The following is a 25,356-nucleotide window of genomic DNA, read 5'->3' as shown; positions in this document are numbered from 1 at the left end:
GGCTGAACAAATTAGACAACAATCCCCCAGTGATATGAGGCTTAGTACACTGAGCCCCAGGGTAGCTACCAGCCCTCACCCACCACCCACTGCCTAGGCTTGCACACCACCACGTGACAACACTGATTCTGGGCTTTGATTGCTTACCTGAAGAAGAGGTATGCTGCCCCAACTCAGTCATGAGGTCACTTTTAGCACGCACATGTTTTGGCCCCAGGAAGGACTGCTCTTACAGCATATGTCTACCCACAAGCCATAATGGAGTTTCTCTTACCTCATTGCAGCCTGGGTTATCCACCAGCTGATGGCTGCTGGCATGTAGGGGCTGGCCAGCATTGACGGGGTTCAGTACAACCTTGTCACCTATGACCACCTGGCAAGGAAGAGACCAATAGAGCTTTTCACCAAACAGGTCAGAAGTGGTGGAGGGCAGGTGAGCATTCTTAGTCTTCCCCTTAAATGTGGCATATCCTAAGCCAGCAGAGCTGAAGCTCTCGTAGTGCGGGCCAGGCACAGAAGTCCGATAGCACCTGTCCAATCCCTGGAGAAATGCTACAACCAGCATAAGACGCCACTTCCAGCTGTCAATATCCCCTTTTCCCTATGTTAACAGATACATATAAATAAGCTCTAACTAAATATTTGGAGTAGAAGCAGAATACTGTCTGAAGGAAGTCTATCTCTGAAACAATAAAGCTGTAATTTTATAGATCTAGAGCAATGACTTTCATACTTTTTTGGGGGCAAAGTCACATTAAGAAATACTTCTCCATTATATTCCAGTCATACCTATTTATGTGCACATATGTGGGTGTATGTGTACATATATAGATATACACGTTTATATTTACCTGAAACAGAAGTTCCCTCCCTAAAACAATACTTACCTCATTATGTTTAGGACAGCTTGATACTATCTATTCTATTCCACCTACTAAAATGAGAGTCACAAGCCACTAAACTGATCTCGTGGCCCACGAATGGATCAACACTTGTTGTCTGTAAAACACTGTCCTAAAAAGGATAACCAACTGCTCAAGTTCATCTTATCCTCTCAACGAAGGCACAGCTAAACAGGTATGTTTAGGGGCGCCTGGGTGGCGCAGTCGGTTAAGCGTCCGACTTCAGCCAGGTCACGATCTCGCGGTCTGTGAGTTCGAGCCCCGCGTCGGGCTCTGGGCTGATGGCTCAGAGCCTGGAGCCTGTTTCCGATTCTGTGTCTCCCTCTCTCTCTGCCCCTCCCCCGTTCATGCTCTGTCTCTCTCTGTCCCAAAAATAAATAAACGTTGAAAAAAAAGAAAAAAAAAATTTAAACAGGTATGTTTGAAGGATAAGAAAGCTAAGGACTTGCTGAAATTCAGGACAAAGCACATTTGTCTTTTATTACGAGGGTAGAAGGTAGGAGAACAGAAACGATGGTTTCCAAGAGGTAAAACTCATTTATTACCAGTTTGATACGTTTGGGGAGTATATACAATTAAATTTTCCCTAATTCCAACTATATATAAGTACCTCAAAAAAAAGCCAAAACTTTTGGTGAATACTAAGCTTTACTGGATTAGTTCTTCTATTCTCAGCTGAGGATCAATATTTACTATAACTGGGAAGGAATAGAGTGCTTCTGTATGCTTCTGGTATGACGTATATAACTTAATACACCCACCAATATATAAACTAACACACATGCTGTCCAAAGCTTGTAAGCTTAAATGGCAGTACTGAAAATAGCAAAATCCAGTTTTAGGTTAAGGCTAAATGAGCATTTTGAAGAGATTTCAAGCTGTTTAAGGGCACATTTCATTCTGGTAAAAAAAAAAAAAAAAAAAATTACTGTTTTGGAATCTTTAACAAGGTCAGAAATGCAGCCTGATGGCATATAAACACACTCATTGTCAACTCTATGCCCACATAATGACGTGCTAATGTAGCTGACAAATAGCAGAACTGTTCTAAGTCACATGAAGAAGTATTTCAGTGGCTTTATATCCTAATGATCTGTTAGGAGAGGAGCCAGCTCAGGACCAAGTGCAGTCACTGAAATGGGATGGAGAGCCTACAGGCTTATCGACAAAGAAACAAGTGAAGACAATCCTAAAATCCATTCTCTTTCCCTGCTGTATCTCCTTATTTTCTTTCCTCCTTCTTTACTAACTTTATTTCCAAAATAGAGAGGCATTTCTATTCCACTACGGATCTAAAATGACAGGAACACTGCCCAGGACATTAATATATGAAAGCTGTTTTCGTGAAGTTACTGAAGTAATGGGCTATTCATACAATTTTTTTTTTTTTTTCTCAGAAACTCCGTAGGAAAAACATAGCTACTGTATTTAGGTCACACTTCTCTCCAAATTTCCCTGTTTTCCCAAACACTGGTTTCCATAGTGATTCCCCTCTCTTCACACAGGATAAGTCTCTGGTTCCAAGTACAAATTCTCCTAGTTGACTTTTATATACAATTACGGTTTGAGGCATGGCACGGGCACTCCCCAGGCTGGGACTTCACACTTACACTGTCTCCGATGGATCGCAGTTTGTAGAATGGCTGAATATAAAACCAGGACCCTTCATTTCCAGCTTCGTCCAAAGTCACTCTCATGGCATTCTTCTCCAGGAGCGCTGGAAGCCTCTTATTCACAGTTAGGTATTTATTACTTTTCAAATGCAGGAGCTGAAAACCCACCGAGAGAATAAGGTGAGTGCAAGCATATCTCTGAATCTCTAGGATTTCTCTCTCAGTCAGATAAATATGTATCAAACATTCCTTCCACCCCTGAGCTAACTGTGAAGTTACAGAGCCATAAAACTGCCTGAGGCAGAGAGTAATTAGAAAACAACAAAGAGCAAAAGAAGAAGTTGAGGGAAGAAGAAATATTTTGTTTTTTCCCCTCAACATGGCCCTGGACAAGATGGATGTTGCTCAGGTCAAGCGCACCATCAGCAAGGTAAACCACTCTGCCATCTGTTAACATCTAATTCCATGTAAAGGAGCTGAGGAACTGCTATCTGACTATCCCTGACCCTAATATGGAGCTAAGGAAAGGCACCTCTGAGCACAAGAAATAGTTTAAGTGGATACCCTGTAAGGGGTAGTCATTTCATGTGGAAGAACATAGCTGCTATAAATTTCCACTTTGAATTGCTAAGCACTTAATTCTTTAGAATTAAGGGTTATAATTAAGGGTTCCCAATTAATGGGAAACAACTTGTCTCAGAGTAGGTCTACATCAAGAAGCATTGATTAATGCTTCCCGACTTAACAGGCTGTAAGAGAAAAGGAAAGGTGAATAAAAGACTGCCAAATCCTGAAAAAATATTAAGACTGGCAGGGAACTTCATTGCCAACTGCCAATATCTCTTTTTCCTATGTCAATACATACAGTGTCTAGAATACGCCTAGATAGTCTACATTCTTCTACCAGCATTGTTGGGGTGAAGGAGTAACTTGTCTGATTTGTGAGCCCGGCCATGATACACAGGGGAAGGTGATACCCTCTTGACATCTTCATTGTTACCCTGGTGAGTGGCCCTTGCTCCTCCACACACCTGTCCAGGTGCTGAACTCACTTGGTTTATAAACTGACATTATCTAGAGATGGATCCCAAGATCCAGGCTTTGAAGAAGGCATAATAAATAACATCAGCTAAGGGGCGCCTGGGTGGCGCAGTCGGTTAAGCGTCCGACTTCAGCCAGGTCACGATCTCGCGGTCCGTGAGTTCGAGCCCCGCGTCGGGCTCTGGGCTGATGGCTCAGAGCCTGGAGCCTGCTTCCGATTCTGTGTCTCCCTCTCTCTCTGCCCCTCCCCCGTTCATGCTCTGTCTCTCTCTGTCCCAAAAATAAATAAATGTTGAATAACATCAGCTAAAATGTATTCAAAGCTTACTTTGTGACAGGTACCTCTCAGTTATTCTTGGAAACAAATACCATTATTATTCCCATTTTGCTGGTAAGCAAACTGAGACATTCCATTTCTTGCTATAAATCTCACAAAATCTGAATTGGAATGCACTTAAGGGCTTACATTCTGAGCTCCTGTCCCCATCTGTCATCTTTAGTTCAAGCCATATTCTCTCATCTTACCACATCATGGAATTCTTCGCTCTGACTGTGAACGCACTGGCCTGGCCCAGCGATAAAGCAGATACTGAACTCTGGGCCCACCTGGCCCCCTGTGTCCTTTCTCAGCCAGATAGAATTTGAAAGGGAGGCAGAGCGGGACTGGCAGGATTTGAAAGCCACTTTACTATTCCAGAAGACCAAATAATAATAACCCATTTAAACATAAAACTTTGCTGTTACCCATGTGGCAATTCTAGTTTTCCCATGCTCCAGTTTATCACTGCTCTCTAATAGAAATAACAATGGGAAAGAATACCTTTGTAACCAGAAGGTTTAAATGTTAAGTAAAATCTTTCAGAGAGGGAAATAATGAAGCAAGATAATGAAATGGGTCAGGTCCTTAAAAGTTAGTAACTATTACCCTTTGTCAAAACTAGCTGGCAACTAGATAAACAGAAAAAGGCTACATTTGGCCCTGGATATCTTCACACACTATTTTCTGCAAGGACAGACCCAGAAAGATTTTCTTAGCAAAGCCCTCAGTAGCTCTTTCCTAGATTGTGTTTTATCCCCACACCAACTCTAAAGGCACAAGGGATAAACAAGTAAACCTTACAAACCTGTGAGACAAGACTTGGGACCTATTCACCAAATATTCTACCTGAAGGCCCAGAATTGCTCTTATTACCCCTATGACCAGCTCTTGAACCAACAGATAAAAGTTACAGGGAATCCAATTTTCACCAATAGGAAGAACCTTCAAGGAAGGCACGTGAAACAGAAGTGCAGTGGCCAGGCTGGTTTCCAGGTGGGGAAATACCCACTTAAAATATCTGCATAGAACTTAAATCACCAACTACGGGGCAGAGTAGTGGGTTCCCGCACTGACAGAGGCCAACTCAAAAGCAAGCCCAAGAGACCACCATATAAGAACAAACACTAGACCTTTTGCAACAGTCTGTCTCCATGGAGTTGGAACCTTGTCCAAACCCGATCTCACGTGCTTGTTTTTTCAGTTTTGTTCTCTGTAATGCTCCAGAGAAGAGCATCCATGACCTACCTGGATCACGTTGCCATACTGGATTACGGTCCCAAGCAATTTCCTGTTTTCTGTCTCATTCTGCTTCTTTTCCAAGTCTGCAGCATGCTACACACGGAGAAAGGAGACTGGTCACAAACAGGAAACAATGGCTTATATTTCTCCTCAATGATGCAAAACCAATGTTGCCAGTTTTATACGAGAACCACAAATATAAGCAAATACTGTATATAAATATGCCCTGAGGCTATGCAAAATGACCAAGGGGTTCAAGAGGCCAACCCCCATGCCCTTGTTTTGTTGGCCTTTTTTGCTTTTTTAAAATGTATTTTTTTTTTCTTTCAGGAATTCACTGACATCTGCTTAGGTTAAGACTACGTCAAACGCTTATATATTTTTGAAAAAAATAGGGTAGGGGTGGGAGAGAATTTACATAGCCTTTTTATGATTTGTAAAAATCCTCTTTTAAGGTTTCGCAGAAAAATAAAACTAAATTTAAATGCTGGTTTTGGGTGATTTCTGGATCTGTGTCCTGGAATGCATTATTTAATATTCATGATCCTCAGTTTCTACTTTCATAAAATAAGGATAAAAAGAGCACCTACACCTCAGAGGAATCACGTACCATTACGTCTGGTCATTGAAGCATTTATGGAGTTATTATTGTTAGACATTATTATAATTTAATTTTCATAGTAGCTTCCTGAGGGATTATTCCCATTTAAAAACTTTTTTTAATGTTTTATTTATTTTTGAGAGAGCACAAGCAGGGAGGGGCAGAGAGAGAGGGACAGAGGATCTGAAGTGGGCTCTGGGATGACAGCAGCAACCCTGATGTGGGGCTTAAACACACCAAACACAAGATCATGATCTGAGCCCAAGTCAGACGCTCAACTGACTGAGCCACACAGGTGCCCCATCATTATCCCCATTTTAAAGAAGAGAAAACAGGTTCCAAGATTAAAGGGTTTATTCAACACTACACAGCTGGATAATGGGTACAAAAGGGATTTGTTATACTGTTTACTTCTGTGTACACTTGAAATTTGGGACACCTGGGTGGCTCAGTTGGTTAAGCTTATTACGACACTTGGTTTCAGCTCAGGTCATGATTTCATTGTTTCCGGAGTTGGGGCCCTGTGTTGGGCTCTGTACTGGCAGCGCAGAACCTGCTTGGGATTTTCTGTCTCCCTCTCTCTCTGCCCCTCCTCCACTCACGCTGTCTCTGTATCTTTCAAAATAAATAAACAAAATTTTTAAAAAATATAAAATAAAAATCACACATCTATATTGCAGTGTAAGTGCACACAGAAGCACACATACACACAATGGAGTATTCCTCAGCCATTACAAAGAATGAGATCCCGCTATTTGTGGCAACATGGGTGAACCTAGGGTGTTGAGGGTGAACCTCAACAAAAAAAGCACAAAGAGACCCATCAATAAGGGCAACAGTGTGGTAGCAGCCAGAAGGGAGAGGGTGAGGGGTAGACAAAGTGAACGAAGAGGACTGGGAAGCAGAGGCCTCCAGTTACGGAATGAGTAAGTCATGGGGATGAAGGGCACAGCTCAGGGAATATAATCATCGATATTGTAATAGTATAGTAAGGGGACAGATGGTAGCTACACTTACAGTGGGCATAACATACGGACTTGTCAAATCATGATGTTGTACACCTGAAGTAATGTAACATTGCATGCTAATTACCCTTCAATTTAAAACAATTATAAAATAATATTGGATATTTTTAAAAATCACAAAGCTACTAAGCAGAGGTAATTCTCAAACCCACATTTGGATTAACTACAAATCTGTAGTTACAAACGGGACTGGGAGACATTACCAGTCCAAATATGGCATACTAGAGAACCAGGTAAAGCTGAAGAGAGGGTTCCTGAATAGTCTGCCAGGGCCATCAACATGAATATTTTTTTCATTTATTTGTACAACGGAGAAAGCACTGTTATCATATTATAACCATGTTGAAGGCGAACTAGTTTTGCCCTAGGCAACAAAGAAACTGTTGATCGCAGCCTTTTCCCCCAAACCTAGACTCGGTCAAACAGAAGTACATTAAGAAGGAACAAATTCAGTATCTGATGGGTAATAAAACCCTGGTGACCAGTTGTAGATTTCAGAACACTTTCCATTGTTCTCTTCCTGGAGTTTCCCTTTCCTTGAGGCCAGATGCCAATGAGTTAAAGGGCCTCTTTCCCAAGGAACAGTCTGCATTTTCATAGGACCCTTCTGGGCTTGGGCTTGGTCCCACACATACTAGCTTTATCATGTTGGCCAGGTTACTTCATCTCACCAAGCCTTCTTGTTCAATATTCTTCTTCACAAAATGGGGACAAAAGCAAGTCTTTCTGGGCAGATGTGAAGATTAGAGAAAATAAACTCAATAAATTCTAACCATCATTATTATACGTAAGTTTCTAAAGTTAAGAAATGTTCTAACAATGAGAATTTCAACTGGTGAAGTAAGTTGGCTGGGTGAAGGATCTCTCCATTTCCTTCAAATTCAGCGTCTGCTCCACCTCTACCTTGAATGTAGGTATTTTTAGCTAAGTATGTCTTTTGACAAAAATAAGCTGCAGAAAGCAATTGTAAACCAAAAAGAAACCCGTGTTGCAGGAGAGAATGATCTGCCTGTATCAGTGTAAATCACTTTAAGTTTCTCACATCTGTCTCAACCCCGTACAACAATGGTCCATTCAGAGGCTTCCTACCTTCCCTCTCTCTCCTAGAATTAGTTACCAGCCTGCTCTTCTCAGTTACACAATGATAAAATCCACTGGGTTCAAGACACATCCAGAAATAATACCCGTGTGGATGAGATGGTAATCCTAGGCATCCAAACTCCTTCAGCACCATTCTCAGCTCTCCCTTCCCCTGCATCCACATCCTCCCTTCATTTCCTCCCACCTTCTGTTCTGCTTAGTTTCATGCCTGTGCGGCACCCTTCCAGAGATCTCTACAGTATCCACAGGTTTAGCAGGTAGTTTCCCAAACACAATATTGCACTGAATCCACTTGGAAGGAAGGTTTATACTTTTTAGAGAGACATTTGTTCTTTCTGCTAAGTAGTTGTCTCAGCTAATATGGACAAGAAATTCAAGAAAAAAATGTCAAAGTGGGAAAAATCAATACCTTCAGTAAAATAAAATTTAACATTTTCCAACATAATTTTTGTCTACTCAAAACCCCACAGTAAGTTTTCATCTTTAGTAAATCACAAAGCCGTGTTTCTTGGATTTAAAATGATGTAAAGATTACTGTTTAGGAGAGAAAATTCTCATGGGCATTCCTCTTACTTTTAATTTCCAGTGGCCTCAGTTTAAGTAGCACCAATCTAAAATACTAAGTTCCTACCTATGCCTAGATGGAGTACAAAAGTGGTAACTCAGTGTTTGCTGGCACATCTAAAAACCAGCATCAAGTTAGTCATGAAGAGGCATTTTTCCATATGAAAAATCAATTAAATACCACTACTTTCACAGATTCAAGGGCATTTGTCTAAAAATATATAAAAAGTAAAATTAGAAAATTATATTGGAAAATAAATACCTAAGAACCTCACTTAAAATACCCAAAGTCACATCTCTAATTCTGTTTAAAAGATTTAATGATAACCAAGCCTAGGTAAGTATTAAATGAACCAATGCATTAACCTTATGGACCATTCAAAAAATTTACTTTTTCTATAAGCACTCTTTGTTTAAGGAGAAAAGTGTCCAATTTATATTACTTTTTGCTAAATACGTAAAATACCAAATGTATTCATTTGAGTTCACCCATCAGTCCTTAGCTAACTCCTTCCACAAAGCCAAATTAGAGTTTTAGACAAAAATAACCTTCATGATTTTTAGGTTCAACAGGTAAGGCACAGATTGCTACAAAGATAGTAAGGTACTAACTATACCTGGGCCCACTGATTAAGGTTGCTTCACCCTTGCACAGAGTGAAATTTTGTCTGTTAAATCCTTTAAGTAAATTCTAAGAAATGGCCCACACCGTAAGATGGTAAACCAATAAATGTATCTAAAGGATAACCTGGCAATGTCGCTCAGAAAGTTTTTCAACGGGTTCAACTTTGATTTACCAATTCCATTTCCAGAAGTTTCCCCTTAAAAGATAACCTTGCACAGACATCAGTCCATAACAACTAGTTTTGACACTGTAAAAACTCAGAATTCTGAATACAACACACCGCACAAGGATTGGCTATCTAGAATTAAAGTACTAGAGTACAATGGAGGAACCATGTAATCATTACAATGAAGGTAAAAGATTCTTATTCATTCATAACATATTAAGTGAATAAAACAAAGTTAAAGAAGGAGAATACAGTATGTTCCCATTGATAGTTCCAAATGTAGAAATACAGGAATATAATAGGGGGTGGATGGGGGGACACACCAAATAAAAACCAACATTATAGTTGAGGATTAAGATTTAGGGATTACATTATTTTTTCCCCTTTTCTTACTCATGTATATTTTGGAATTATTTGTCTTTAACACTCATGTATGTTATTTCTTCAAAAACCTCTTCATTGTATCTCTGGGACAAATAGCCTGGATTTTTTAAAAAGCCATCTTAAATGTGTTCTTTTTCAATGTTTAAAACCTAATTATTTAAATACCTGTTGCTCTTTTCCCTAACACACTAGGTTGAGGACTGTTTTGTTCTGAGGAAGAAATCACACTTAATGCTACGGCCTCTATCTCCATGGTTCATCATGGATACTACCATGCTCCCTAAGCAACATCAAGGTCACCCCTATCATAGCCACCTGTTACTTTATTTCACAAACAGACAAACCATTATTCAATTACTACAGAAAGGTCACAGGAACAGTGGGGAGAGGTTATTTAAGGTCAAAAATCCCTGAACCATGTAATAAGACAAGGAAGATAAGGAATTAAGGCTTCTGAAAACAAGCAATACAAGACTCAGGCTTCTGAGGACAGGAGATGGGTCACTTCTTCGGGTTCTTCCTAGCTTGCCCAAACTATGACTTAATGTAATTGACTGTTTTTCAGAACCAAAACAATGTCAGTCAAAATGCTGTCAGCAAACAGTAGTCAAGGCCTGTAGAGCACATTATATGATGTGCAGATAGGAGAAGCTCCTTTTGCCAAGAGACTTTTGAGAAATCATGAGCAGACAAATTAGAATCCAGTTAGTGCTGTAGAGGGAATGAACACACAGTATCCAGCCACTAGATGTCATTCTCCTTCAGAATGCTGTTTCTATGTGGCTTATCCTAGTCAAAGGGAAGTCAAGTGGTCTAGACAACTAATTCCTTAAATGGCATTAATTTAAAATAATCTGACCTTTGATTGGGGTACTGCACAGTAGTTGACAAAAATAAAAATGAAAACTCAATGGAGACTGGCCATTAACCCCCAAAGGCAAGTGGCTACCCAAAATACAACATTTTTAATGACTGAACTAAGACATGTACATGACTTTCAGACACTGGGTGGGGGTCGGGGTGGGGGTGGGGGTGGGGAGGTCCAAATAAGCAATAAAAGTAGGAAATGCACAAAGTCAACACCCAAGCCACATCAGGAATCCCAAATCAGGAAAAAGTATTGGTTTCCTTTTAAAAAATATAAAGAATCAACAGCATGAGACAAATAATTGTGTTTTTTTTTTCAAATAAGGAGTTCAGAGTTCTTGCTCACCTTGAGGATTATGTTTTCTCAAACGTAATGTGCAGTTTTTTTTCACAGTTCATTCATGGGAAGGAGCATTGCACAGAATTTCCATTGAAAGGAAACATAATACATATCACAGGTTGCAAACAGCTGACTAAAGAACCCCACTCAGCTTGAGACATTATTGTGCTGAATGCATGCTTTAAACTATAATTGAATTAGTTGCTGACATTTTTAAAAAACTGAGATAATAGACATAAAGCATGAATTTGTAGCTTCTCTTGAGAAAGCAGAAGATGTGGCAGCAGCTCTGAGCCCACCTTCCCACACAGCAACAGCAGGGGAGTGTATCTGCCCCCCTGTGGACCCACACACACACGCACACTCCACTTAGCAACCAGGCCCACCAAGTTCCCTTTATTCTGGTTGATTATGTTTCCAGCACGATCAAGAGGAATCTTAATTTACAACCCCTGCTGTAAAAAGCATACGAGAAGGAAGGTTTTGAGATGTCCTAATAAGATCTCATTGAACAGAATGATTTTCCTTCCAGAAAAAGAAAGGCGGGACAACAGAAGATGCACTTCTTGCAAGATAACCCCACAGGCATAAGCACTAAATAGCTCACATTAGAGACGTGAAAGATTTAACAAACCCATTCAACTGGATTCCACAGTCCCAGATACAGACTTTAGGAGGACCCTGGGTCATCACAGTGGTGAGGGGCAGTGGGGGGCACTACTGATGTTGAGTGGACAGGAGCTAGGAATGCTGGGTGCCCTGAAATGCATGGTAAAGTCTCATTCATCCCGTACAATGTTATGTCTGGTTGACATTCCCATGGGTTAAAAGGTGGTCTGCAATTTCTGGGTCTAGCCCCTAACTCCCCTTTACAGATCAACACAAAGTACAGTTTTATATGGTCTAATTACTACCATTAATACATTTAAGCAAAATGCAAGTCCTATTTAATAACAGGAAGAGTACACTTTGCACTCTTCCTAACACTGCCAAGGGCTGCTGACCATTTTGGAAAATCACATTACGAAAAACATGCTTTCTGGTGGCCAGCACTACACACCTACCTGAGTCACCATCTTTGGCTGCCTCATGCATAGAGTTTATACAAATAGGTGAGAGCATTTATTTCCTTAAATCCTCTAGAATAATCGTGCCTGAGCATAAATTTACCAGAGCACACCATTATAATATTTATTACTTTCCTGTTATTTCTCCTTTTTTAAAAAACTGGTATCTTCAGGGGTGTCTGGGTAGCTTGGTTAAGCGTCCAACTTCGGCTCAGGTCATGATCTCATGGTCCATGGGTTCCAGCCCCGCATCAGGCTCTGTGCTGACAGTTCAGAGCCTGGAGCCTGCTTCAGATTCTTTGTCTTCTTCTTGCGCTGCCCCTCCCGTGCCACTCCCACCTCCCCTCTCTCTTGCACGCGCGCATGCACGCGCTCTCAAAAATACACATTAAAAAAACACTGGTACCTTCAGAGGTTGCATTATTTATGAATGTTACTTCCTGTTCATAAAATTACATAATATTTTCTCTTAAGAGGGAGCAATCAGTCTGCTGAGGTTGAGAACGTCGGCCCTGAAACCATGAAAATAATGATGCAATTCCTGAAGTATTCACAACAATCTCTTTGTTTGTGCTCTTTCTTCTTCTCCTACTCTCTGACTCCCACAGATGCCTCACATTGAGACTCATCATTTCCTCCTCGGGGAGGCCCTCCCTGACTACCATATCGCTACTGCTTATTCACAAAGATGGATTTGGGTGCCCCTTCTAAGTGTTTCCACAACCTCCTGGGGGCTTTAAGTTCACCCTGTAAGAGTACTTGCCATGGTGCCTTGTCACCACCTCTTTGTTCTTGATTAGCTATTGAGCTCCCAAAGCGTTCAGATACTATCACAGTTTCATTACCATCACCTAGCACAGTGCTCATTTATTCAGCAAGTATTTCTTGAGCACCTACTACATACCAGACACTATTCTAAGCACTGGGGATACAGTGGTGATCAAGCCAGCCATTGTTCCTCATCTCGTGGAGCTGTCATTCTAATGAGTAAGACAGGGAAGAGTGCTGAGAAAAATCTGAAGACAGGAAAGTAAGCAGGGCATCACTTAGATAAGGAAGTGAGGAGAGGCCTCACTGAGGTAACACTTAAAACAGAGATATGAAGGAGACAAAGGTCTTAACTTAGGAAGAGTCAGGGGAAGAATGTTCTAAGAATAAACAGAAAGCACAAAAGTAGCAAAGCTGTTGGAGCATCTGACTTGTGATTTTGGCTCAGATGATGATCTCACGGTTTTTCTGTCTGAGCCCCGCATCATGCTCTGCACTGACAGTGTGGAGCCTGCTTGAGATTCTCTCTCTCCCTCTCTCTTCTCTCAAAATAAATAAACTTAAAAAAAAAATCTGTAAGAGTCTGTGGTGCTCAAAACAATAAAGTGAAATAAAGCCAGTGGAGCATAATGAGTGTAGTTCAGAAGCCTCAAAGGAGAAAGCACGGTCCAACAGGCACAAAGTCTCGATTTCATTTTAAGTGCAACAGGAGTGACTGCCTGCGTGCTCTCAGAGGGTACAACAAGCTCGCCAAGGCTGGGAACCAGGTCTTTTCAGCATACCTAGAGTACCTAACACCCACCTAACATGGTATCACTGAATAAAGACGGTCCTCCACATGTCCCTTCCCTTACCAAATGCAGCTGGTGGTGACTCTGTCATATGTTAGTCCGGGAGACCCAGTGTGAGACATGACCTGGCAAGTTCCATGGTGCTCACAGATACTCTATGTCTTCAACTGTTATCACTAAGTCTCAATGAAGACCTTTTTTTTTTCATTCTGTTGGTAAATATTTGAGTGCCTACTACATATTGTAGGCACGAAGGATACAGCAATGAGCAAACTGATACAAATCTGTGTCCTCAGGTAGTTTACATACTAGTGGCGGTAGCCAGCTGATAAATTAGAAAGATCATGATAAACAACACTGAGAAAAACAAAGCAGGAAAATCCTGGGATAGAAAATGCGTTGCAATTTTAATACCACTACATTGGATATATGTCATGTCCTTCTTCTAAACACCTCCAAGTAGTTCCACACAAATTAGCCTCACAGAAGAATTAGGTCATCTAGATACTAGACACTAAAAAAACTATGTCATCATTTTAAAGATGGATAAACATGTGCAGAGAGGCTCAAAAACTTGCTTATGGTCACACAGCACATTAACAGTGGAATACACTTCTCTCTTATATGCCAAGATAATAGTCAGGATCAATACAATGGTAATAGCTAAAATTTATTAAGCACTTACTACATTCCAGGCACTGTTCATGTACCTTTTATGTTTCATTTCATGTTTGATTTCATTTCACAAGAGTCTCCTGGTGTGGATATTACCATTCCCTTTTTATAAGCAGGGAATGGCACCAAATAGCTAATTAACGTCCCCAAGATCAGCATTTAGTGAGTGATGCAGCCAGAATTTGCTTCCAGAACTTATGCTCATAACCAGTACTGTAGCCAGTCATCTGAGAAGTGGAATGGCTAAGCAGAGAGTAACTCTCAAGATATCTCAGGCTGACTATGATATTTCTCTCCTTAGGGTCAAGCTCCCCTTTATCCCTTTCACAAAGGTCATATGAAAGCCAGTACCTAGAGCTGAGGGGTTGTAACGCTAACCCATTTCGCTCAGACACTACCCAGTGGCCACTCCAAAGACCCTCCTCATGGAGAGACCCCTCGCAATACATACGTGCAGTTTGTTGAGCAGCACTGCATCGGTTGTACTGTTGGCCCCTGGCTTGGCAGCTTTCCAGAACTGCTTCTGGGCAGAGTAGCGATTCATGGGACATAGCTTAAAGAGGCAATCTAGAAGTGAAACAAACAAAAATGTTTTTGAGGAAGTATATGCATTCAACGTATGAAAAAGCTTTGCCCTTTTATTCATACAAGGCATTACAGATTATATGTAAGTATAAATGACAAGTTACAAGATCCTTTTAGGAACCTCTCCTTTGACCTTTAATCCTCACCACCACAATGGTGGTGCCAATGAGGAAACTGAGGCTTTTAGAAATTAAGTCAATTCATTTGCCATTGTCACCCAGACAGTTAGTGGCAGAGCTAGGACTCAGAGTCCAGGGCTCCTAAAGCTACCCCCCCCCACCCCAGTCACCTCCTTTCCTTCATGATGAACAGCTAGAAGGACAGACATCCTAGTTATATGCAACAACACAAGCATTTTCATTTGTAAATACAACTCTCTTCAATCCAACCACACTTAAAAAAAAAATACTACAGAAGTCTTTTTGCAGAGACTTCCTAGGGCAGTGGTCTCTTGAACACCATGTACTAGATGATTCTCAGGAGAATAGAACATCTGGGGGTTGTGCTGATACAGTACATGCCCTTGTCTCTCAGCATCGGCGCATCACAATGTGCTCCCATTTAGGTATGCCTGGGCTCACACGACTTTGTATATTGTCCTAGGTGGTGCAACTGACCCTCACAAAATAGACTAGCGGCTTCAAAATATTTCTGCCAAGATATCCAAACATCGAAGATAATGGTAATGCAAACCCCACAAATGAAAAAATGGCACAATCAACCATCCTCATGTTCCTCTCGTGAGCCACTATACAGAGAAAATAATGATGATCTAAAAAACAAAAATACTTGGGGCGCCTGGGTGGCGCAGTCGGTTAAGCGTCCGACTTCAGCCAGGTCACGATCTCGCGGTCCGGGAGTTCGAGCCCCGCGTCAGGCTCTGGGCTGATGGCTCAGAGCCTGGAGCCTGTTTCCGATTCTGTGTCTCCCTCTCTCTCTGCCCCTCCCCCGTTCATGCTCTGTCTCTCTCTGTCCCAAAAATAAATAAACGTTGAAAAAAAAATTTTTTTTAAAAAAAAAACAAAAACACCTAACATCACCTAGATAATAAAAATGATAAAAAACCATTTAAAGTATTGTCTCTAATTATTAGCCTTACCCTACAGCACTTCTGTGCCTTACGGTATGATAGTCATAACAGGATAATCATGATTGACAGTATACTACACTATTATTTACTCTTTTCATCAATGTCTATTTTCCTGCTTATTTTTACAATATATACAATATATTAGTACAGTGACACATACATAAAACTTTTACATATATACATACACATAGTTTAGGGGTGTATTTGCTGAATTTTTTGACAGGGATATGACACCAATAAGTTTAGAAATAATTGTTCTTAAAAAAAAAGAAAGACTTTTGGGATGAGCACTGGGAGCTGTATGGAAACCAATTTGACAATAAACTTCATATATTGAAAAAAAATAGGCAGAAGAGAGAAGAATCAGAAAAAAAAAAGAAAGAATTGCTCTTGAAAACTAACACTAATAGTGACACCTATTCCCTGAGAAATGTACATACTGGCATGGCATACTTAGGTTTTCAAATGGTTAAGTATTTATATAGTACAATCAGTAACTTTGGAATGAAAACCCAGATTTGGAAAAATTATACCCTGAAGTATTTCAGAACAAGCTTCTAAGGAAATTCAGCCTACTAACCACACACTTACTCTCGTCTGTTCACTAAAACAGATTTTCTTAAAGGAACTTGAACAATATTGAGTTTTTGTAGTTCCCAACTAACTCTCTCACAGCAACAAAAATTCATTTGCTATCAAGTACGCAGACACTAGGACTTTGCTCTAAGTCAGACCACCATTTCTTTTAGTTGTGATCAGTGAATTTTTACCAATTACTGCACAAATACAGTGTGGAGGAAAAAATAAAACATCAACCATAGAAATAAAAAGTATTTTCTGTTCTGTAATCTTCATCACTAAATATTTCTATATAGTCATAAGCAGTTATAAGGTATATACATACTCATCAAGAACATAAAGTAATCATCAAAGTAATCATTAGAGCATATGAAAGATGCCATCTAGATCTTTAGAAAACAAAAGACAACACAGGTAACTTGTTAAAAATAGAGCTGCTGGCCCCACCTTTTATGAAAGCCACAGGTCACTGTTACTGTATCAATGGCCACTTAATGACATCATTGAGACAGTATTCCTACCAGTCTGACATATGTGAACCCACTATTTACCCCATGAACAATTACACACAACCACGAGACTATTGGTTAGCTGTTAAGGTCCTTTCTTTGGCACAGAATAGAGGGTGGGCAAAGAGTGGACTGAGCAAGGGTGACTTCCTTGATAATCACAGGACTTAAAAAAGGCATTCAAAACATGTATGCCGTTGGTATTAATATTTCACACAGGACTTACTTTATGGACCAGAGTAAATAAACAGTTTTAAATTTCATCAATAATGAGAGTACAACGGACTTTTTCCTCCAACCAACTTCACCTGATAATAACTAAATGGTATGAATTGCAAACAAAAGAATTTAAGTTGATTTTAGGAACAATCAGAATGGAACCATAATGCCAATGGATTAACATGCAATGGAAAGAACTATTCTACAATGTTCAAGGGACAGCCAAGTCAAACACCCCACATGACAAGTAAGTGGGTCACAACACAGGCTCAAAACTTCAGATGACTTTACATTCACCTAGGATAAGAGTGTAAATTTAAGCACTATCAATGCAACCAAAGCCTTGCCATGACTTCCACACCAACTATTTTCCTTGGACAAAACAATGCATTGCAATGGATTAAGCCTATTTACAACCAATCAGCTATGTAAACATAAGAGATGCTAACAAACTAGTAACTGAACCAAATTAGCCTTGCTGATTTTGTCCTGTCTTGCCAGTTGCTTAGCAACTGATTCAAAGAGAAAATTAAATTAAGCAATTCAAATGTGATGTTAAACTAACCTTCCAAAATTCTGCAAGTCAGCGGCTCCACATTGCCCTTTGCTATTTGGATGGCACAGCAGGACAAAATTAAAGTTCCACTGGATCTTAATACTGGGCTAAGTATAGAAATACACAAATGCAGGAAATCCAGTAGAAAAAAAAATATATATAATACATATTTGAGGGAAGTGCGTGTATATATATATATATATATATACACACACACATATATATACACACACGCATGTACACACAGAGTAGTTTGATCTCACCCCAAAGAAATGCCACAAAGAATACCTTATGTGACAACTGTTATTTTAAGCCTTTGAAGAATAAACTAAATTAAGCTTTCAAAAAATTACTCCTGAATATTCCTAAGCTTTAGCAGATGCCATGCTGGGCTAGCACAGAAGTTAGCTAAAAAGAGAGCTGGGTTAAGTGAGAAAGGGCTGAGTGGGCTGGAACCCATGGCCATGGGTGATGTTCCATGGTTTAAACAGCATCCCAGAACTTGGTGGGAGGGAGAACGTTCAACAGCCTTAAGATTCATCAACTATGAAATGAGCACTTATGGTACAGTTAAGAGAAGAGGAAGTCAAGAGGAGCCACAGGTGTGCCCCAGAGTCCCTGGGGGAGTGAAAAAGCAAAGAAGCGCACCCAGAGAGAGTCACATTAAAGACTAAGTCACATAACAAAGGCTACCAGAAGAACAGGCGAAACCCCACTGTCTCCATATCACCCTCCTTTGGTTCCCGAGTGCAGAGATTTTTGTCTGTTCTCCAAGCACTTGTAATTCAGGGCCTAGGAATACAGAAGGAGCGCAGTGATGGTTGCTGAATTAGTGACCGGATTGTGCTGTAATCTCTACAGCTCTCCAAGTGGGGGCAGGTATGTCCTCTCAAGATACCTCCAGCTCTAAGTCCCCATGCATCTATTCACCGATTCAATTACTATTTATTAAAATGCCTACTGTGTGTTGGGTGTGGTACCGGGTGCTGAAAATAAAACACTGAACCCAACTCACACGTTTCTTAGTACAATTCTAATGATAGCAAAAAACTAAAGACACGAGTTGAACTACATCAAGTCAAAGAGTACAACAGAGGATTTATGTACTAATAAGAACTACATGCTGACACAATGTGGCTGGTATACAGCAGCAGCCTTTTACACAGGGCCGTGGGGTTGGGCAACTCCAGCAGAGGGGCACCTGACAGACAGCTCAAGGGTGTGAAGGAGCCATGTTGATAAACATCTGGAGGCATAGCCTTCCAAGGGGAAAGACTAGCAAGCACAATGGCCCTTGAAAGAAATTTTGACATGGTTACATAAAAAATAGAAAAAAAACAGCCTGAAGGGTACTGGGCAAAAGGGAGTTACAAGAGATGTGGCCAGAGAAGCAGGCAGAAGTTCCATCATGCAGGGTCATATAGACCCTGGCGAAGCAGGGAATAGTTATTTCTAAAAGCAGTGAGAAGCTACCCCAGGACTTTAAGCAGAGAACCTGGCAAGGGGGCTTTTTTCTTGTTTTTTTGTTGGTTTTTTTTGGTGGTGGTGGTGGTGTCAGTGCCCACCAAGAAAGGTTGAGGCGAGGGAGGGGCGGCTTTGGGGAGAGAGGTAGAAATCAGTAATTTTAGCTATGCTTAGTTTGAAGTGCCTATGAAACATCCAAGCTGAAATGTTGAGTAAGCCATCCATCAACTAGCAGGTTGGAAATACAGGAGTTATTTAAGGAGTGAGGGTGGGGTGGTGGGGGGCAGAAGAAGGATGGTAAGGCTGAAGAGGAGAAAACTTGAGGATGTCAGCATTACAAATACAACATGGCTATCCATCTGCAACTAGGCAGGGCAGAATAAAGACCCTTCCTCCCGCTTTCCCTCCCTCCAGAAGAGGGAGTCTCTCAAGAATAAATAAACATTAACAATTTTTTTTTTTAAAAAGAGATACATATCATCTAGAAATACAGGGGTAAATGTCAGTAGAAAATGTTAAAACATTTTAAATTGTTGCCTCTGGAAAGTGGAAGGCTTGAGGTGTCAGACATAGAATTGTTAATTTTATTCTGCATTTTATCAGTATTTGAACTTTTTTGAGGTGAAATTCACATATCATTAATATTAGCCATTTTACTTTTACTTTTTAACTTTTTAATTTTTTATTATTTTTTAATGGTTTATTCAGTTTTGAGAGAGAGGGGGGGAGAGGGAGACAGGGAGAGGGAGTGGGACAGAGAGAGGGGGAGAGAGGGAGAGAGAAGGAGAGACAGAGAGCCTGCAAGCAGGGGAGGGGCAGACAGAGACAGAGACACAGACTCTGAAGCAGGCTCCAGGCTCTGAGCTGAGAGCACAGAGTCCCACACAGGGCTTGAACTCAAGAACCGCAAGATCATGACCTGAGCTGAAGTTGGTTGCTTAACCGACTAAGCCACCCAATTAAGGTGCCCCTTCATTTTATTTTTTAAAGATGTTATTTTTTAAGTAATCGCTATACCCAACATGGGGCTTCAACTCACAACCCCAAGAACAAGAGTTGCATGCTCTACCAAATGAACGAGCCAGGCGCCCCAAAATTAACCATTTTAAAGTAAACAATTCAGTGGCGTTTAGAACATCATAATGTTGTGCAACCACCACCACTGCCTAGGTCCAAAACACTGTCATCACCCACAGAGGAAAACCCTGTATCTATGACGTTCATTCCCACCTCCAGGATTTCACTTTTTAAAGAAGGTGCACATACCATTGAAAATATTTAACTTTTTTAAACAACCTTTTTGTACTCAAAGGCATTTCAGTTTTTACTGACTTATCACTTTGCAACCGAATGACAAAAGGCAACAAGCTGGATAATGCCACAGATCAGTGGAGATGTGGAAACCTTTCTGCACTGTTGAGAGATAGGCAAACTAGTGAAACTAGGGATGAGTAAAGTTACGTAGATATATAGAACCTGTAACATATAATCTGGCAATTCTGCTACTGGGCATACATTCCAAGGACATCTCCCACAGGCCCTCAGGTCTCCCACTTGAAGGAGGAGGTCTCAGCAAAGACAGCCACGAGAAGGCACACCTGCTCTTAGCTGTACTGTCCTGGAAGGAACACAAAGCCTGTATCACCAGTCATCAGTGATAACCAAACACATGACCCCACCAAGATATAAGGAGCTAAAAAATGCAGTTCAGATGAGTGCCAAGAAAGAAGGAGTTTGCTGTATACCTAACCAACCTCTGCTACTGTCTGTCCTTGAATTTGCCAAGTATCCATTTTGCTCTTTCCTACTACCATGCACCGGCTGGAGTTGTAGCTGTTAACTAGACAAAAACAGTTCCTTCTTTCATAGAATGAGCTCTTCCAACCTACTTGAAAGACCAAAAACACAATCAACAAGCTATGATTTTTTAAAAATGTCTTCATTCACCCACCATATGTACATGCAATTTTATATCGAGAGAAATCAAGGGGGAGAGTTTATGTAAGTTACAAGTATGAAAAATTTAAGTGTTGTTCATATCCTGCCTTCTTTTGAAATGGTTAAGAGGCAGAGGAATGAAAATTTCAAAAGAACAGACAGTATGATTACCAAAGAGAAGACGGGGCATTAATTCCCCAATAATGGAGTTAAGATTTAAAAGAAGTAATCAAAGGGGACTACAAAACAATTCATATTTTAAGTATTTCACAAGGGTATGGCTTCTTCATCATTCTGTTCCCTATTGCATTCAATAAAATATTAGGTCAATAAATAAGTGGATACTCGAGGTTTAAGAGTAGTCTAAAATGGCAGTTCACAAAAGTAAAACCTACTCCTATTTCCAACAAAAGCCTTCAATGAACAAGTAATTAACTCCAATTCACAAAACAGGAAACCAGTCAGTACAACACACTGTTGTGTCTGTTGCTTGTTAATCACATTTCCCAAGTCATGACAGGAGTCCTTTGAAGTTAAGTGACATTTTCCAACTGGGACTGCAAAATAAACCTTCCAATACCTGTCTGCATAAGAATATACACATTGTTATTAAGAGACGAAGGGAAACGAGTTAATTTTTTTCCCACTTAGGCCACCAGATGCTTTTTCTGAGTAGAAAACTCAGGACAGTAATTGTTTCAGGGTACAAACTTACAAGTAGTAAGCAGGCCCCAGAGATCTAACATACTATCCTGTAGATAACAGTAGTGTGCTACAATCATTCAATTTGCTTAGAAACTAGAACTTAATTTTTCCAATCACTAAAAAAAAAAAAAAGGATAATTACATAATGAGATGGAGGTGCTAATTATGGGTAAACGGCAATCACATTACAATATATAAATGTATCAAAATATCAAGTTGTATACCTTCAATTTACAACAGTGTTATACATCAAAAATATTTCAATTAAAAAGTATATGTCAGGGACACCTGGGTGGCTTAGTTAAGCATCTGACTCTTGGTGTTGTCTCAGGTCATGATCTCATCGTTCTTAAGTTCGAGCCACGCATCAGGCTCCGTGCTGCCAGTGCAGAGCCTGCTTGTGATTCTCTTTCGCCCTCTCTATCTGCTCCTCCCCTACTCGAGCTCTCACTTGCTCTCTCTCTCTCAAACTAAAAAAACACTAAAAAAGAATTTTTTTAATTTAAAAATACATGTTAAAAAAAAAAAAGGAAAACCCCAGCTAATTACACTCAAGGCTGTTATCGTCTACCTTTTTCACCTTTCCTGGTTGTAGAGCCATCATTCACAAACACATTAACTAAGTGGAAACGCAGGTACACACTTCCTTTTTGATCTACTTTAGCTCAACCAATTAAATTTTTATTTACCAATTCATGAGCATTATTGAAAATAATCAATTCTAAAGGCAAGGCCTCTTCCCACTATACAAAAGTATACACAAGCGCCCTCCAGCTACAGCCATAACACAAGCATCTGCCTGCCTTTGGACTGTCAGATGTCCCTCCCTCTGTACCTGGACAGACAGATGCAAAGACCCAAAGCCACTTAAGAATCACTTGTGACAGCAAGATCAGATGTCCAGGGGCAATATGCATAGTGGATGAACAAGGGGTGACACCCCCCACAAAAGGTTCCTCAACAAGGACCAGGTGGTGCTCCTACAGCTCCTTTGTGTCTGAGCCTGGCTGCGTCCCTGCTGATTTTGAGCTATCTGATATTCTTCCAGCAGTTTGCTTTTTGCCTTATCTTACTCCGTTTCTATGGTTTACCACCAAGAGTCCTAGCCGACTTCCAGAGTGAAAAACCACTTCACTTTGGTGGCAATAGAAATGAACAAAGGCTTTTACCATCACCTAAGAGAATGCCAGAAAGTAAGACACAATCAATCTGGAAACCTGGCTATCAGTCCTGGTTCCGCCACTCAGTACCTAAGGAGTCTTGGCTAGGTTACTGAAGTTCTCTGTGGCTGCGTGTCTTCCTCTGGCAAATGAGTCACCCTTAAGGGACCAAAGATCCTTGAGACCCGATGGAGTATGTGGAAGCATACATTCCAAGTCAGGTAACTCAAAAAGACCCAGATACAGAAAGACTGAGTGGATACCGCTCTGCAATCTAGCTGACTGGGTTTAAACCTCAGCTCGACCATGGGAGCTGTATGATCTGGAGAAAATTACACAGTCTCTATAGGTTTTTGTCTCTTGCCAATACAAGGGCAATAATCACAATGACTAACTACAAACTAACTTAAATTATTAAATTAACTACTTCATTTAAAGCACTTACTACAGATCCTGACACAAAGTAAACACTCAATAAATACTCACCACCATGATAGAATGGATACACAGACTGCATACCCATTGTATACCGCACAGCTAGAAGAATACACTGGATTTAACAAATTATTTTGAGTGAAAGAAGTCAAAGCAAAAAAAAAAAAAAGAATCCAATTATACTTAATGAATCTATTTACATGAATTCAAAACCAGGCAAAACTAATCTATAGATAGAAGAGTCTGAATACTGGTTACCTTTGTTGTGTGTGTGTGGTGGGTGGGGGGGGTGGTGGGTGGGTAGGGATAATTCCTGGTAAGGGGCACTTTCTGAGATGCTAGAAATGGTTTCTACCTCAATGTGGGTTGGGGTCATGTGAATGTGAGTGAGTGAGAGAGTGACTGTAAAACTTCACTGAGGTGTGAATTTAAGGCTTGTGTATACATGTATGTGTATGTGTAATACCTGAATAAAAAATAAAAATAAAATAGTAGCTGTTCTTACCAAAAGGAGGATTAAACAAAATTTCCCTTTATGTGGAAGGTTAACAATAGTGTCTGATTTCCATTGCTGGGAAAACATGCTTTGTTTTGTCAGGGTTTGGGTTGGGCATTTGTTGGTTTATAATGGAGAGGAGGAAAGGCACAAGAGAGATTACATCACTGACTCCCCAAATGGCCTCAGTTATTTGCGTTACTCGCAGGACACCCTGGGCAGTGAGCATTCCCTGGCCCAAAGCCTAATACCCAGAGGGACTGTGACCAAGGGAGGCTTTGCTTTGCTGACTCCCTGTATTATCCAAATATAATACCATTAATAGGCAGCAGTTTTAAAATGTAATCTGTAACAAAATGCTAGGATACCTATTTGCTTCAAAATAATCAGGAAGAGGGGAATGGGGGGATACAGATCGGCCAACAAGATTGGCCATGAGTTCATAACTATTAAAGGTGGGTGTTGGGAACATGGATGTTCATTATACTATTATTCTCTCACATTGTATATGGGCTTAAATTTTTCTATAATAAAATCATCTGTGAAATTTCTAAGTATGAATTTTTTTTAATAAAAACCACACAAGTATTCATCAAGTTCAAAACAAGATTGTTTCTAGGTAGGTAGGTAGATAGGAAGGAAGGAAGGAAGGAAGGAAGGAAGGAAGGGTAGGTAAACCCTGTTATATATGTAAACCTGGTCCAATTTCCCAATCCACCTGAAAACCAATGTATTCTATAAAGGAAGAAATAGATGGAAAGATCTGTCAAATAAGAAATACAGTGAACTGAAATGTATCTCAAAATGAGAGAATGCCCAGCTCTAAATGAGATCTGTGAATAGCATGTAATACCACAGATTTTGCAAAGCCTTGCTCTAATAGAACTCTAGATCCTGGGCACCTCTCAGAGTTAAAAGGCAAATGAAACTTCACTGTGTATAGCCCTGACTATTTAAACAAACTACAGCACTTGTGAACCTCTGAGAATATGTCCTATCTTCTACAAAAGGGCATTCAAAAAGTCTGGAACATCCAGTCTGAAAGGAGTTACATAAGCTATTGGACTGGTCATCCTGGGATCCTCCTGGAAAAATACTTTTCCCATTAGAAACTCCCATTACACAAAGGAAACATAGGCAGTCTCTCTTGAAGTAATTTGATTTCTCCTTCATTCAACAAACATTTTTTAAGCGCCTGTGTACTAGAGATAAAGAGTCAGTACAATCGGGTCCTAAATGTTCTCAGGAAGGGAGAGGAGCCAACAGATAACTCCAGGGTGTATGGAGCAAAGGGGCACCTAACCCAGTGTGGGGAGAGATGGGAGAGTCTGTGAGAGAAGGCCCCTCAGCAGAGCTTTCAGATCTATTGCTGAAGTCAGTGGGTAGGGCAGGAAAAGGGAAAAAACAATTTAAAAAGAATGGAAAATTTGTTGCATTATATGCAGCATATTAGCCCCAGAATTAACTTACTTCTCTGTGAAGTGGGTCAGACTTCCTGTTATGGCCCACAGTTCAGAATGAGAAAGGCTAAT

At 40.4% G+C, this 25,356-nt stretch overlaps 1 protein-coding gene across 1 annotated transcript in view; it reads right to left on the bottom strand.

The window, feature by feature from the left end:
* The window catches only part of ITPR1 (inositol 1,4,5-trisphosphate receptor type 1), a 328,245-nt gene that overhangs the window by 194,539 nt on the left and 108,350 nt on the right, over window positions 1-25,356 (bottom strand). The window contains exons 5-8 of the mRNA XM_047094661.1: window positions 14,540-14,655; window positions 5,121-5,207; window positions 2,513-2,671; window positions 275-373 (exon numbers count right to left, since the gene is read on the bottom strand). Coding sequence (XP_046950617.1) covers window positions 275-373; window positions 2,513-2,671; window positions 5,121-5,207; window positions 14,540-14,655 — 461 coding nt within the window. The remainder of the gene's footprint in view (window positions 1-274; window positions 374-2,512; window positions 2,672-5,120; window positions 5,208-14,539; window positions 14,656-25,356) is intronic.

This window comes from Lynx rufus, unplaced genomic scaffold (assembly GCF_022079265.1).
Source record: "Lynx rufus isolate CCGP_SWC_20201006 ecotype Redwood Valley unplaced genomic scaffold, mLynRuf1.p SCAF_4, whole genome shotgun sequence".
Lineage (NCBI taxonomy): Eukaryota > Metazoa > Chordata > Mammalia > Carnivora > Felidae > Lynx > Lynx rufus.
Note: the sequence above shows the minus strand (reverse complement) of the source record. Positions and strands in the feature narration are given on the sequence as shown.